This window comes from Vigna radiata, chromosome 4 (assembly GCF_000741045.1).
Source record: "Vigna radiata var. radiata cultivar VC1973A chromosome 4, Vradiata_ver6, whole genome shotgun sequence".
NCBI lineage: Eukaryota > Viridiplantae > Streptophyta > Magnoliopsida > Fabales > Fabaceae > Vigna > Vigna radiata.
This window is the reverse complement of record NC_028354.1, coordinates 5,711,907-5,728,751: the sequence shown is the minus strand read 5'-3', so window position 1 is coordinate 5,728,751 and position 16,845 is coordinate 5,711,907. Positions and strand designations below refer to the sequence as shown.

Here is a 16,845-nt window from a genome sequence, read left to right as displayed (position 1 = left end):
ATATATATATATATATATATATATATATATATATATGTATATATATATATGAATAAAGAGATATAAGATATATTTAGAAATATAATATTTTTAATAGAGATGACAATTCAACGAAACAAGTCTAAGTTTAAGTATATTATCTTAATTTATAAAGTATAAATTTATCTTATTTCTATTTTTATATTTAATGAGTATAAAAATTTTGTTTCATCTTGATTTTTATAGAAAAAGGGATATATTCATACAAATGTTTATTTCCACTCATTTACTATTTTAAATATTAATTAAATAATGTATTTACAGAAAATAAAAATCTTAAGAAAAAATTAATATTATCAAAATTTAATGTAATAATAATATCTATTTTCTTTTAAGTTAAATATATTTTAAATTAACTAATAAATTAATAAATTAAATATGTTTTAGTAATTTTAAATAGAAACAACTTCAAGAATTGGAAACAAGTATTAAGATAAAGGTAAAAAAAGAAGGCGGAATAGATATATAAATACTCATTTTTGTTGTATTCTTTTAACCAATTTTTTTTTTTAAAAAAAAATATAATCCTCATATTCATATTCGTAATTAATTTAGAAATAGTTTATCACAATTAAAACAATTTTAAATAATATATATAAAATAAGTTTATTTTTCGTCCCTTATTTAAGTAAACAAGAAATTCTTTAACATGATTTGATTTTTATTTTTAGGTATAATTTTTAGTTTCCTAATTTTTTTTTATCATCTCCTTTTGTATTTAATCAAAATGTAGACATAACCATGCCAGAAATCTAGGATGCAAAAAGTTGGGCTTAAGAAAGATGTGAAGAATTGAACAATAAAACCTAAAAAGATGGAAACGTTAAAACGAAGTTAATCATGAAAGCCTCTAACTTTTATTTTATATTAAGAAAAAATTAAATTACCATCACTTTCGGCAAGAAAAGATTCCTTAAATTGCAATACTCATCATTAATTAACAGTGGGTTTAACTTCAAACATAATCAATCCATCATTAATCCCCTGTTAAGAAAATTAATAACCCTAGAAAAGGGTCACCAGATATTTAACAAAAAAATTCAAAAAAAATTTTTAAAAAAAGAGCGCATGCACTTAAAAAGATGGAATCTCTCAAACAAGACTGTTATTGTCAGTGTCCTAAATCAAGATAAAGGCCACAAACACAAACACACAGAGAAAAAGAGAGAAAATTATTATTGAACTGAACAGTACCAATAAATGAGGTGTAAGAAGTAGGAGAAAAGAAATAAAAAATAAAAGTAAGAGAGAGAATAAGAAAAATGTTATGTTGTATGATGTGATAATAGAAAAAGGGATAAAAATAGCATGAAATAAATAAATAAATAAATAAATAGAGGTATCTATAGATAGATATATGAAAATTATTCTCATCTGGTGGCAGACATCAAGAATTGCAGACTACATATAACTAACTTTAGTCTTTGTTTAGAGTCTTGTGGTGCATATTTGCGTCCCTTTTAGGTTTATACTTTATACCCAAATTTCTCAAACCATTTATTCCCTTCTAATGCAAATAATGTTGTTACCCAAATAGCAAGAATCCTTAATTCAATTATCATCATTTTTAAACAATTCTTATTAAGAAAGTGAGTTTAAGTCTAATTCAATCTCATATCGACATGTAAAGTGGGGTTATATCTCACTTATATATTATAATTTGACTTTATCTATTGGAAGTCTTACATCGACTAGAGATAAGGTCATTTAAGTGTATATAAGTAGGTGCAAATCTCACCTTACAAGCCGGTTTTGTGGAGTTGAATTAAGCTTAAACTTCACTTCTATAACATGGTATCAGAGTCATGATTGGAGTCTATCTTAGCAATTTCTGTTGTCATTGGACATGTTGTTCCATCCGCTATCGGGCCACTATCGGACCACCCATTAAAAAGTCTAATCACACGCTCGAGATGTATATATACCTCCGCGTGAAGGGAGTGTGGAGAAGTTTCAATAACTCTGAAATCTGAATGAATGATACAAGACCACATAGTTTAATCATAGTTTTTAAAGCAGTTACTAAGAAAATTAACAGTGTTTATTGTCGGTGACACATAATAACAAAGGAAAATAGAACTGGTGTGTTTCTGTTTTGATGTTGGCATAGGAAAAGAGAAAATAAGAAGCCATTTTCAATATTTGAGTCAATATAACCCCACTTTTGATGTCGACTAAACCAACTTTTTTGATGAAACTTGCATGACTTTAGCACGAGGACAGACAAACCTTTAAGTCACGTCCATATCTAATTGTCTACTATCCCTTTGTAGCCATGTGAACATATGCATATATGTATATGTATATTCTGTGCCCTTTTCAAACTCACTTCAAACAACTACCATAACTATATACATTACATATATAAATATACATACATATGATGTTATGGAGAAATGAATTCATCATGGTCTTAGAACATTAATACTATAATGTTATGATAAAAGCAATCCATTCTATACGACAACAAAGTTAGAATTTCGAAAGCATCAAGCTTGCAGCTTTTGGTAACTGGGAAGTGTATATATATAATATAACTTCACAATGCATACACGTTCTGAATAGAACCCTAGCTATGGTATATATGCAGTGTATTTTTACTATTAAAGGAAGAACAGTGATTTACATTTTGTTCCAATGGTTTCATTAAGCATGGAAAAATATGTTAACATCTTAAATGTTTAGTTACTTCACACCACCAACTTTTGTAACTCACCAATCACTATAAATATTCTGCGTATTGTACAGATATCTATATATGATCAAGTATGATACTTCTTTAACCTCGTCGATAGTGACATATGATTGCGTTAACAACTTTTTAATAAGATCACCGTTTAAGAAAAGTAAAAGTAAAAGAAAGTGGAATTAACCCGTGCATGCCAATGTTTAACTGATATTACTTTATGAAAAGATGTTACTGAATGCATTATTAGGAATCACTTATTATGGGACTGTTTTTTATTATGTGTGCACTGACAAAGTGATACATTTCAAAGTGGAAAATGTTGATAGTTTTTCAAAAGCTATTGAAAAGGGTTGTCTTAGTTTATGTTCATCTGAAAATAATTTATTCGGAAGAAACTGTTATAGCAGCTCTTCTTTTGTATCTGATACCATTGCAGAGAAAAAACCTCTTAAATAAAATTCCATTTTCATATGCTTGAACAGTTGATAATTAGTATTACTGAGATTTATATCTGTTTGACGTTTTACCTACAAGAATGAAGATTGTTGAATCGAATTTAATAACTCAAGGTGGATAGAATTCAAAACCTACTAATTACTCGAACCTTTCATTATTATTTTACACTAGTTAAGCAACCGTTAGTCAACAAAACCTAGTTGACCCTTTTAATTGCTTGCCATATAATAAAGATATATGAATGTAACGTGCAATAGTTATATATTATCTATCATACTTTAGCATCAGAAAAGTAGCATTTAAAGATCCTGTCGTATTCGATTCATTTCAATCTGCAAGTTTTTCCAACTGTTGAGTCAATTCCATAGGTGCCCCATTGATATAGTTATTCATCATCATAATAATACATTTTAACTCAGCCCATTTTTTACTATTCTTTTTCAAACAAAATTATAAGTACTTTTTCAAACTATGATTCGATCATAAACTATATGATGTGAGAAATTTATCGATATACAGATAGCTTAAAATCATAAACAGAAGCAAATAACTGTGTAAGATTATATTACAGTGAACTGTCAGTGGAAGAGTTTTGTTTTATAACCAGAAAATGTTTTGAACTGGTTTCTAACATGTTGAATAAAACATGAGTGAGAAACAAAGCATTTGCTGTTAGATTTTATTTTACCCCCGGAGTGGATGGTATGGTACAGAAACAAAGTGATGGGGATGAAGGGTCTATTTTTGACATAGAAAAAAACAGAAAAAAGAAGGACAAAGTAAGTAAGAAAGTTGCAGGCGCGTGAGTTGCAGTTGAAAGCTTGATGAGTAGAAACATATGAAAAAAGGAAAGAGTGATGAGACGTGAGATATGTAAAGGAGAGAGAGAGAGTGTGTGTGTTTGTTTGAGTGCTCTTTCCTTCTCTTTCTCAAGTCTGAGAAAGTTATCAGGATTAGAGTCCTAACAACTAACAAAACGTCCACCACATTTGCTTCCAACTACACTACATATCCTACACATAAAAGGTTTTTTTTTTTTTTTTGCATTCAAATGAATGCATGCATAGTAAATTTAGGATATACATCAAGCTTTTCACTCACCATCCACATGAGATCATATTTTTATTTATACTTTTTTACATGAAAGATGGTAAAAACCTATCTTTTACCACTTTGATCACTGTCATTTATGAGCATCAGTCACTGCATATATTAAAATTTAAAATGCTTTTATTTCAAAAAACAATACATGTTCCAATTCGTGCTTTCAGACATATAATTGTATGTTAGAATTGGTAAAACTGTTTCTATATATATACTGATAATACATTGCTAATTAAAGGGATTTTTATGTATAGAGGGTACTGATTTTATAATGAAGCAGTGTGGATGAGTGTGTCGGATATCACACGCCTAGAAATGAAATCAGCAGAAAAAAGGTAGGATTTTTTTTTTTTTTTTTGTGGTGATGGTTTAGGAAATAAGCTATTAAGTGTGAGTGGACTGGAGTTGAAGCATGGTATTGATTGCCATAATATTTACGTACCTAATAAAATGTGGGGTGGGTTAAAGTGTCAGATTGAATTTTGTTGTGTTTGAGAGAAAATAATGTGGCAGAAGGTGTTTGATGAATTGAATGAAAGGGTTGTGTTGTGTTGTGTTGTGTTGTGTTGGTGGAGGGCCTCACAAAGAAGTGAAGGAAATTATTAACAAAGAAGAAAAGATAAAGGTAAGTGCAATGCAATGTAATGCAAAGCAAAGGAGAAGAGGGTGGGGAAGTGTGGGTTCTGTACTGTCTTACCTGTCCCCCCCACCCAACACAACACTACACAACATACTCACTTACAAACACATACACTCTTTGTTTCTCTCTCTAACACTACTCCAACTGCAACTCCAAAAGCCACTACCACATTGGCTTTTGTTGCCTTTTGTTTCTGTGCCTCCTATGCAATTGTCTATGTCTGCTGTTTCTGCTCCCTCTTCTCAGTACCTTCAAATGGGGGTGGAATCATACTTTGAATTCCTTGTTATTATTTGATGAGCACTCTTTTTCTCATATTCTCTTCTCTTCTTCACACCATGTCCTCTCTTCCACCTCTCCCCTGTTTCTTTTTTCTCCTTTGTGGTGTCCCTCCAAACATGAACTCCTTTTTCATGATTTGACCTCATTTCCATTTTGTTACAGTTCTTACTTTCTGGATTTCCTTTTCTTAGACCCACTTGATTGCACCCTTCTCCTCCTTTATCCTCTCTTTCTTTCTCTCTTGTTTTTTATTCTCTTTGGTTCCCCCCATTGACTCCCACTCCTCCACAAGAACCAACAACCATCATACTGGGGCGTTCATGGAAATTGATCTGAACTATGCAGTGACTGAGCCTGAGAAGACCGCGTCTTGCAATGGGGACTGTGACAAAGCTGCTGCTTGCGTTTGCGTTTCCTCTCTGTCCTCTCCTACTTGTTCATCTTCTGGTTCCTCCTCCGCACGTGTGTCCTCCTCTTATCTTGAGCTCTGGCACGCTTGTGCTGGCCCCCTCACTTCCCTCCCAAAGAAAGGGAATGTGGTGGTGTATTTTCCACAAGGGCACTTAGAACAAGCTTCATCTTTCTCTCTCTTTTCACCAATGGACATGCCAACCTATGATCTTCAGCCACAGATCTTCTGTAGAGTTGTCAATATTCAGTTACTTGTGAGTTCTCAAATTGAGAGTGAACTCGTATTTTACCTGCTTAATTCATTTAAACTTGCACCCTCCTTGCATTGGTTCTATTTGTTTGGTTTAATTGTCTTTTCTGTTTTACTTTTACACTATGATTAGGCCAATAAGGAGAATGATGAGGTTTATACACAGGTTACTTTGCTTCCCCAGGCTGAGGTTGGTTTTTGTCCTTATTCTGTTTTGGTGCATCTTTGCTTAATTTTTGTTCCCTAGAAGGATGAAACGTTTTAGTTAAATTCCTTGAGCATTGTTTATAGTAGAAGGCCAGTGGTGGATTGAAATCTTGGGTTGTGCTCAGTTGGCAGGGATGTATTTGGAGGGAAAAGAGCTTGAGGAATTGGGAGCTGATGAAGAGGGAAATGAAACAACACCTACAAAATCAACTCCTCACATGTTCTGCAAAACACTCACAGCCTCAGACACCAGCACTCATGGGGGTTTTTCTGTCCCTCGCAGAGCTGCTGAAGACTGTTTTCCTCCTTTGGTGTGACACCATGCTCTAGTTTGCATTCATAATTTTCAACACAAGAAATTTTTTAGGAGTTGAGTTCATTGCCTTGATAAATTGCTTTTCTGCTCACTGCAGGATTATAAGCAGCAAAGACCCTCTCAGGAGCTTGTTGCCAAGGACCTGCATAATGTGGAGTGGAAATTTCGACATATTTACAGAGGTAAATGAAAAGGAATAATAAACAACTGTGTGTGGTTGGCTTCATAGTCATATTGACTATGAATGATACAGAAAATCATTATGATAATTTTTTCAGGTCAGCCAAGGAGGCATCTGCTCACTACTGGCTGGAGTATTTTTGTTAGCCAAAAGAATCTTGTTTCTGGAGATGCAGTTCTCTTTCTGAGGTGTGTGTATGAACAAGAGTGTGTTCAAGTAGGATTTCGTTTCACGAATAAATAATATAAGCATTCATCGTGTAAAGATTTTTTACACAGTCACAGTATAAGTCCCTCAATTACAAATTGTCGTGAAATTTTAAAACAATTATCTTAAAAGTTATATCAAAAGGTGATTGTTTATTGATTAACAGCATTCAAACTTTTTCATTGAGCGTGCATGCCTACTAAACTTTTACTTTAATTGGTATTGATAGGAATTTTTTTTATATATCTTGTTTTAACAGTCAATGGTATGTTATTCTTCGATTAGAATAATTAGTGTCTATTCTGTCACAACGATAGGAAATAGTCTCACTGAACTTAAACATAAGCTAAAAAAAATTGGTAATGTAATTTACGAAATGTCCTTCTTTATTTTATGAAATCAAGAACACTAAATTGAATTTAATGAACATTTTTAATCAGGGTGAAATTAAGTAAATTTGACTTATATTTGAGTCTAGATCTAATACCAATTAGCATTAGAAATCATAGAGTGAAAGAAATTCTTCTCATAGTAGAACATATAGGTAAACCTCTGATGCTTTTTCTTCACGAGGAAGCATGGAGAATGAGTGATAATAATATTATGGTTGTTCCTCATTGCTCATTAATATCTTTGTAGGGGTGAAAATGGAGAATTGAGATTGGGAATCCGAAGAGCTGCTCGACCAAGAAATGGTCTTCCTGAATCAATTGTTGGTAGCCAGAATTATTATCCCAATTTCCTTTCTTCTGTGGCAAATGCTATATCCTCCAAAAGCATGTTTCATGTTTTCTACAGTCCAAGGTACTACATTCATGCCTCAGGAATTTTCGTCCTGCAAAATGTTACAAGTTAACTCTCAAAATTACTTAGCCTTTCGTTGTCATTTTGTTGGGGAATTATGGATGAAACATTGATTTGGTGATGTCAGGATAACTTATCTGCAATTATTAATCAATTCATAGTTATAATTACAGTAAAATGATAGTATATTCTAGCTCACTAGAAAATAGTAAGCACCGAATAAAAGCATCGGTTCTTACATAGAAGCGCCAGAGAGATATAGCTCAGATATTTATTTAATGTCTTGTAGTTATCTGTTATTCTTCCAATATGATACTGTGACAGTAAGAGACTTAAATAGGCTAAAGGTTTTCCAACGTTGTCAATTGTTAATTAAGGTATTTGATGTTCAGAAGCAGACAAGAAAGCTTCATCAATTATCAGCCAATATATCCATTATGTATCATCTGGGTGATGTCCAAAATATTTCACAAACCATACATGGAGTGAATAGTGTGAGCTGTAAATAGAACTACACCAGCTGAGGTTCTTAGGTGATTCAGTTTAGCCATTGGTAAAATTATGTCTCTAGGATATTCCCATCAGGTGTAATCCAAGGATTGCACTTTGGAAACTGCTGACCCTCTTGTGGAATCTGACAGACACAGACATGCTTTACTTCTCCATCTTGTCAACTGTGAGCGAATTGGTGTCTTTCAACATTGGGAAGTTCCACAAGTTAGGGAGGATTTTTAGCATATGATTATGGATGCAAGGATAGCGAAGATCGAAGAGTTTTAGTTTAAGCAGAAAATGAGAATGGCTAAAGGTCTTTCTAAAACTGTTGAGAATAATCCAACTGTAATGTAAGTCTAAGTTTCATAGGTAGAAATGAAAAAGTACCACTAGTACACCAATTATGTTGTCAAATAATAATGAGCCTATGCTGAAATTGTTGAACATCATTTGACTGTAATTTTTCCAATAGGATCCTTACATTATATGTGAGGAGGCTTTATCTTTTTCTTGTTTGATAAAGGATTTCAGCATACTCATGATTGGCACAAGAGTCTAGCAATAAATTGTAACGTGTTTGAACTTCTTTATAATGCAGAGCAAGTCATGCGGATTTTGTTGTGCCCTACCAAAAATATGTCAAAAGCATAAAGAATCCAGTGACCATTGGGACAAGATTCAAAATGAGATTTGAAATGGATGAATCTCCCGAGAGAAGGTCAACTACAACATAATTATTAAACTTTAACCATCATCTACCATGAACATAGAAGGGAAAATAATCTTAAGGAATATGATATTTTCTTCCTGTGTTGCAGGTGTACTAGTGGTATAGTGACTGGAATGAGTGATTTGGATCCCTATAAATGGCCTAAGTCAAGATGGAGGTGCTTGATGGTACAATTTCTATTTTATTTTTTTTCTTTAGAAACTAGTGAATCTACTAAGTATATTTTTCTCTTCAAAAACTTTGCTATTGAAGACTGAAATAGTTAGCATTATAGATTTTTACAGTCATTCAAATGCTATGTACAACTTTTAAAATAGTCTATATGGAATTCAACGGATTTACTGTATATAACATTTGAATGATTGTAAAATATCTTACACTCACAATGCATTATATAAAACATGCTTGCACAGTTTATATAGCCTTCTTCACGCATAATGCACTAGCCTATCGGCTACATTTCACTCTAAACTGTTTGACATGCATCATCATATTCAGGGAATTTGAGGCTGTAATTATTCATTCCCAAGGAAGCTAGTTAGTACTTTTAAATTTAACATAGTAAATTACTACAGACCAAATGGTGATAGTTTGTTAGTGTGATATCTGACAGGTCAGATGGGATGAAGATATTGAGATTAATCATCAAGATAGAGTATCTCCTTGGGAGATCGATCCTTCTGCATCTCTCCCTCCGTTGAGCATTCAATCCTCCAGAAGGCTGAAGAAACTTAGGCCAGGTCTGCAGGGTGCTTCACCCAGTCACCTCATCACAGGTATGTATGAATCAGTAAACTTCATGCATTCTAATTGTCCTCTGTTTATTTATTTTTTGGCTTCTGCATTGGGAGGTGTGGCAGCAGGAGGCAGTGGGTTTATGGACTCTGAGGAGTCTGTAAGATCATCCAAGGTCTTGCAAGGTCAAGAAAAGTCAGGTTTTATGTCACTGTATTATGGATGTGACACAGTAACTAAGCAGCCAGAATTTGAGATCAGATCTCCAAGTCATCCAAATTTTGCATCATCAACAGGAGTGAGAAAGATTGCTGCTGGTGAGTTTATGAGGGTCCACCCTCCTAGTTATGCAGGCTTCACGGAACCTAACAGGTTTCCAAGGGTCTTGCAAAGTCAAGAAATATGTCAGTTGAGATCTCTGACAGGAAAGGTTGATTTGAACTTTGGTGCCTGGGGCAAACCCAGTGTCAGTTTCACAAATTACAACCTGCAACAGGCAACCAAACCCAACTTCCACTCTTTAGGGCCCGAAGTTATTCAAACTGCATATTTTCCTTATGGCGATATTCACAAAGCTGGCCAAGGTAGCGGCACCAGCATGTTGTGCTCTAAACCTACCAATTTCCAGCGAGAGAATGTTCCATTTAACTCTCCTTCCTCTCAGTCAGGGATCATGAGAAATGAAGTTGGACGAGCAGAAGTCACAATCCAAAATGAGCAGAAGCTGCAGGACAATATTTCTGGTGCTGCTTCTTTAGGGACAAACGTCCGGATTCCAAGTGATGAGAATTTCAACGGGAAGGTAAATGCTTGTAAACTGTTTGGATTTCCCTTGTCCGGGGAAGCCACCACCCAAAATTTACAGAACTCAGCTAAAAGAAGTTGCACAAAGGTGAGCGATGATAGCAACAGAGTTATATTGTGATATGCCTTTTTCTCTTTGACAATTTGCCAACACATGTAACATAACACTGAATGAAGGTTCACAAGCAAGGTAGCCTAGTTGGAAGAGCCATTGATCTCTCAAGATTGAACAGCTACAATGACCTGCTGGTTGAACTAGAGAGACTATTCAGCATGGAAGGCCTTCTAAGAGATCCTAACAAGGGATGGAGAATCCTATATACTGACAGTGAAAATGACATCATGGTTGTGGGAGATGACCCGTGGCAGTAAGTAACTATCTTCGTTCACTCATTTGTTCAAATGCAGCTTTGCCACCTTTCATCCAGTTATCATAGACCATGTAATCCCATGTAGCATTCTTGGTGAAATTCGCTGAAAAACTGCATTTTTTCCTTCTGTCTGCAGTGAGTTCTGCGAGGTGGTCTCGAAGATTCATATCCATACACAAGAAGAAGTTGAGAAGATGACAATTGGGATGATGAATGATGATACCCAGAGTTGTTTGGAACAGGCACCAGTGATGATAGAGGCTTCAAAGTCTTCTTCTGTGGGTCAGCCAGATTCTTCTCCGACAGTGGTTAGAATCTAGTTTTAAGATTGTCTTGGGTATTGTGATGTTGCCTTATTCTTATGCTATATGATCAATACTATTTTGCACATATGTTGATTGATACCACCATCAATTACACTATTTATGAGCTGAGATCAACAAGGTAAAGGGCATACTAAAAATAAATCTACAACAATGCCCTCTGAACTTGCTGAATAAGGGTACCATATTGCCTGCTACCATGTAAAGCCATTGCCGAATAACTTTGGAGTAAACTGTTAAAATGACAACTGAATGTACAACGTTCATGAATACTAAAATAAAATGAATACTTTTATTTAACGTATAAGATCTCAAACGGCTAGTTTAAATATAATATACTAAAGTAATAGAAATTTTATAAATATTTATTGTTCAAGATTCTTGATTATTTCAAATTTGATTTGATTGAAATGTAAAAGATTAATTTATGGTACTAAAACAAGACCAACTTAAGAAAAGATGAAGAATCAGATTGAACTACAGTAAACTTAGATTCGACCTATCTCTCAATCACTTATACAGGTTAGTTCTCATATTTTAAAAAGAATAATCACTAATTATTGATTTATCAATAACCTAGATTTTAAGTTCATTACAAAACATCAATTATTAAATGTTAAGAAAACTTATTTTAAGATTGACAATATATAAAAATTAATGAGTTAAATCTTTATGACAATTAAATTCAATAAGCGAGGCAATCTAGTTAAAAATATAGAAAATTGTTGATTTATTTTTATCAAGAATTATATAGATGTAAAGAACATAAGTTTATTCATATGTAAATCAGCGTATTTATAAAATGAGTAAAATGGAAGAAAATGTAAATCAATAAACTAATAAAAGACAATGCCTACAAAATAGGATAAAAACATATATATCCTTTGAATTAACATGACTTTTATGTAAAATAAACTAACGTAAAAATCTTAATACATAATATTCATTAACTAGTTCCAACAATTATGTCTTTCAATAAAAATACTTTCGAATTAGAATCTGAATTGAAATCTTATCATGAATTTCACGATTTTCAAAAATAAATTAAATCACGAGATAAATATACATATATATATATATATATATATATATATATATATATATATCAAACATAATTATTCTAATAGCTACCTATATTTACAAAGATAATTTGAGGAAAGAAGTTCTAAGGCTTTAAGATAAATTAAATTGTTATAAAATATAATAGTTTAATAAGTATTTCAACCCTAAACTCCAGTAGTTTAATATGTTGGACAGTCAACAAGAAGTTCACTTCATACTTCAACTAAGCCTCTTTTAACTCTTCGTTTAACTCTTCCTTGAAAAAAATGACAGGAGTATATATTTCCACAAAATATTCATGAAAAATGTAAAAAATCTATTTTTAAAATCAACAGGCATTACAAACTATTTTAAAACAATTATGGCAATTTCTTCTAAGTAATTTAACATCTAAATTTTCAAGACGAGAAACATTAAATGGTGCAAGAAAATAATATAGAACAAGGTATAATTTAGACAAATAAAGTACTGTTTGGAAATATTAAGTAAACTAGAACATCAATTAAAATAAACGAGAATTATAAAACACGATTCTTGTTTTCTTCCCCTGTTCCCAAACAGGGCAAAAAATTTCCGCTATATTGCTCCAGCCGTGCAGACAGGAAAAATGTTTATCCTCTCCAGGATATACAATCCAGGAGGTAACTTTACTGCCTAAATATATTACAAATATTGGCAATCATATTTTACAAAATTGGGTGACTACCTGGGTGTGAATAAGATTAAACTACTTTTGGTTTTACTATTAAATCTGCTGGCTTAACATTTACAGATTAATTACTCTCAGCAGAAACAAAATTGCAGATACAATAATCTTTACAGCACTATATACCAGTATCATCAGTTCCTGGCTGAAAACTGGGGAATAAAAGCATGCCCCTGACCTTTTTCATTATGTCATATGGACAACTTGAATATCAAGCATAAAAAATTGAGAAACTTTGCAGCCTACACCTTCACCACCAATGGAAAAATAATACCAGAGGTGCCTCACACCACATCATCTTCCATTTCCTGAGGACCAAAAATGCTTCTCAACTTTCTTCAGTTTCTAAATACAAAATGTGGGGTTAAGAAGGACGTCTAGAGTTAATAGAGACCCAAGGTTCTAATACCTCTACTCGGAATCTGAAGCAATAGAAAGATACGGGCGGGGCCTTACTGAACGTTTTTGGCGAGGAAAAGAGAAAGGGCTATCTGAATCAGATCTTTTCCCATTCGCCTTGTCAGATCTAACATCATTGATACCAAGGAGTAAAGGAGCTGCACAAGAAGGCGTCTTAAGTCAATAATGGGAGGAGAAAAATATATAGCATTGCATATAAGAATCACTGAGTTAGAACTAGAATATTGGTCAAATCAAATCAATCTAGCAAAATGTCTACAGTTTCAGACAAAATAATAGATTTAAACATGAGAAAGAAGACAAACTAGCAAAATGTACAATCACAGCTGACATTTTGTGTCAAGAAGTTAGAAGTTATCTTCTCCACGTTTTCAAGGCTCACTAAACCATTAATTTTTTACCGGAAGAATATAAATTATTCACGTGAGGGGACACTTTTAAGGAGAGATCTCTATCAAATTTATTGGGTCAATTTATTATATGTCCAAAGAATTAGAAACACAACGCATCTGTCTGAAGTTTCAACAAACAAATTCAAGCTTTCTAACATTTAACATCAGAAGTAACAACAGATGCTTCATGAAACGAAAATGAAATTTCCAATCATCCCTCATAGCCTCAAGAATAACTTGAAATTGAGCTAACAAAAAGTCTTACTGATATCTGCAAAACAATTAAGAGAGTATTTCCTTCTCAAAAAACCTAACAAATGGATGTTCAACTATTCATTAACAGAAAGAGTTAAAAGCTGAATAACATAGGAACAACATAAGAATTGTCTTCGAGAAGGGACATGTTATTTTAAGAATTTCCCTATTCCTTATAACAATTCTCTTAGAAAGTAGATTTAGACTAACTCAACCCTATGGCTTGTACGATGGGGNTTCCACTCCTTTATGCAATGTAATTAACCATATCTACAATCGATGTACGATTTTCAATGGACCCTATCACATCAAGCATTAGACATCTCTAACATGTGACTGGATATGTATATAGCTTTATAATAGCTGGTACAATAGTTTCAACAAACTTTCCTAGAATAGACTTCAATACCAACTTGAACTATGTAAATAAATTATTTTATTAATAATAATCACCCAAATTACACTCTCATCCTCTATTTGTAACAATGTTATAATTATAGAAATAAAGGGTCAATCCTATATAAGAATATCTAGATTATATATGTATTATTAAAAACATTTTCTTTTATTCCCGTATCAATTATCATTAGAGGATATCAAATCTCCCCCTTTTATTATATTGATTCATTTCTTCTAAAAATAAATAAATTGTATTATATGTATCCAAGATCATCTCAGCCTATATACCTGAGGTTATCTCAAGCTTACTTGATATCATCTTGGCCCATCATGACCGATGACCGAGATCCTTTTGCTTTTCATATGACCAAAATGGTCTCGGCCCATACCTATCCAAGATCATCCCAGGCAACCATGAACACCTACGATGATCGGGATCACATCGGCCTCATCACATTGTAACAGTAAGGATTAACTATGAAGGTTGAGAGCTAAGCGTATTATCAAACCATTATGCAGGTTAATTATGATAATTATCCATGTGGTTTAGGCCCAGATATGAGCCCATAAACCTAATATAAATAACTAAAGATCATTAGGTAATTAATTACATATTCATTTTACAACATTTGTGATCATCTTGACACACACCCTTGACTTGTGCGTCAAGTATTTTTTGTAGGCACACCCTCTTTCGGCTTAAGAAGAGTGAAGACAGAAGATAGGAGGAGCTTCTTGTTCACAATGTGCTTTGGGTCCTGCAAGAACATTTGACACACATTGTGGGGCCGAGATTCACTCTATAAAGAAGAAACTATATGGTGTCTACGAGAAGTAAGATGACATGAGCAAGAGAAATTGGAAATCCCTCTAGTGAGATGGTCATGCTAATGGCAATGCAAAAGGACTTTTTTGAGTTCAACAAGAGTAGTGCTAAGGAGATAGATTGTTGGAAATCCCACCTCGACTAGAGATAAGACCAATTTATAATATATATATATAAGTGGATACAAACCTCACCTTACAAGCCGATTTTGTGAGGTTGAGTTAGGTTTAAAGTCCACTTCTTAACATGATATGAGTTATGGTTAAAGGTTATCTTAACTATATTCATTGTTTGTTGGGCATGTTGTTCCACCCCCTATCAGACTGTTATCGAACCACTCATTAATGTCTAGTCTCACGCTCGAGATGATGTTCATACCTCGGCGTGAGGAGAGTGTGTTGGAAGTCCCACATCGACTAGAGATAAGGTCAATTTATAATATATAAGTGAATACAAACCTCACTTTACAAGCCGATTTTGTGAAGTTGAGTTAAGTCTACTTCTTAACATAGATGCATCGAGGGAAGGGAATCCTAGGCTGAAAACAAAGAGATTAAGAGGTTTGATTGAAACATGACCAGGTTGTCAACGATAGGTGACCTCGAGAATTGCTTGATTGGTCTATGGCGATAGAGGTTGAACAAACATGGATGACTCCCATCATAAAATACTTACGAACACATGAATTTCCTGAAAGTGAAGAAAAAGCATGGTAGAGAAAGGCAACTAGATACATGCTAATTGCAAATAGCTTTTTAGGAGGGGTATAGTCAACCATTGTTGGAGTGTGTTACTCTCACACAAGCCAAGAAGATCATTAAAGAATTACATGATGGATATTGTGGATATCACTCGAGGGTAAGAACCATGGCAACTCGAGTACTACGAGTTGGTTATTTCTGACCTACCATGGCCAATGATTGTGCTGAATGTCAAAAAGTGTCTACCTTACCCAAAATCATGCCAACTTGGTACATATCAAGCAAGAGGAGTTGCATCACATCTTCTCCCCATGGCCTTTTGTGAAATGAGGATGGACATTATCGGATTCTTTGCTCCAGGAAAGGGTCAAGTAATGTTCCTTTTGATCGGCACTGATTACTTTACTAGGTGGATTGAGGCAAAAACCCTAGCAACCATCACGACCAATCAGGTGTACAAATTTGTGTGGAAAAACATAGTGTGCCGATATGGGTCCCAAACACCATCATAACTGATAACAGAAAGCAATTCATTGACAAAGATTTGGCAGAGTTCTATACCAACATCGACATTAAGCACCTCACCAGCTCTATTGCACAATCGCATCAATCAAATGTCATACTGAGATCCATATAGGCTAATGATTCAATTCCATGACAATTTCTAGTGATTGACTTGGCATATCAATTCGAGTTTGATTAAGATTCTACATTGAAGCACATATCGGACAGGATATTGGCTCCATTATTTGCAAAATAAATTAAGGGAGAGAAGTGCATAAAGATTGAAGGAAAGATGAAATTCAATGATAAGCCACAACTAGGCAAATGATTACATACCTTCCTACCATTCATTTTGGTCCTTGTTAGAGATATTATATTTAGTTTATATTGTGTTTATGTTAATTAGGGAAATATAGTCCCCATATGTTTATTAGGGAAATATTGTTCTTATTTTATTTTATTTTATTCTTAGATATTCATTTGTATTTGGGCTTAGCCCATATTTCTTCTATTATAAATAGAGAACCCTATGTGTG

At 33.6% G+C, this 16,845-nt stretch overlaps 2 protein-coding genes across 13 annotated transcripts in view; one reads left to right on the top strand and one right to left on the bottom strand.

Annotated features, from left to right (window-relative positions):
• Positions 1-4,683: 4,683 nt before the first annotated feature.
• On the top strand, positions 4,684-11,125 carry LOC106759392 (auxin response factor 4). Of its 3 annotated transcripts, none has more exons than XM_014642547.2 (12): positions 4,684-5,875; positions 6,005-6,061; positions 6,204-6,389; positions 6,492-6,576; positions 6,673-6,763; positions 7,422-7,586; positions 8,680-8,799; positions 8,900-8,978; positions 9,425-9,587; positions 9,663-10,438; positions 10,528-10,718; positions 10,858-11,125. In XM_014642547.2, exons 1-12 carry the CDS (start codon positions 5,531-5,533, stop codon positions 11,039-11,041), a joined length of 2,442 nt encoding a protein of 813 aa, XP_014498033.1. In that variant the 5' UTR covers positions 4,684-5,530; the 3' UTR covers positions 11,042-11,125. The 3 variants fall into 3 exon arrangements, with proteins under 3 accessions (XP_014498033.1, XP_014498034.1, XP_022635409.1); XM_014642548.2 differs by having other exon boundaries at positions 4,685-5,875; positions 9,675-10,438; XM_022779688.1 differs by having other exon boundaries at positions 4,685-5,875; positions 9,672-10,438.
• A 1,591-nt stretch (positions 11,126-12,716) lies between these two features.
• LOC106759164 (E3 SUMO-protein ligase SIZ1) overlaps positions 12,717-16,845 on the bottom strand; it is a 17,667-nt gene continuing 13,538 nt past the window's right edge. For 7 of the 10 annotated variants that reach the window (XM_022779680.1, XM_022779679.1, XM_022779684.1 and 4 more), the window contains 2 exons: positions 13,269-13,369; positions 12,717-13,157 (listed from right to left, as the gene is read on the bottom strand). In XM_022779680.1, the coding sequence (XP_022635401.1) occupies positions 13,107-13,157; positions 13,269-13,369 (152 nt within the window). In that variant the 3' untranslated portion in view covers positions 12,717-13,106. Of the gene's footprint in view, positions 13,370-13,889; positions 13,896-16,845 lie in introns of all 10 variants that reach the window. The other 3 variants (XM_022779685.1, XM_022779681.1, XM_022779687.1) reach the window with 3 other exon arrangements.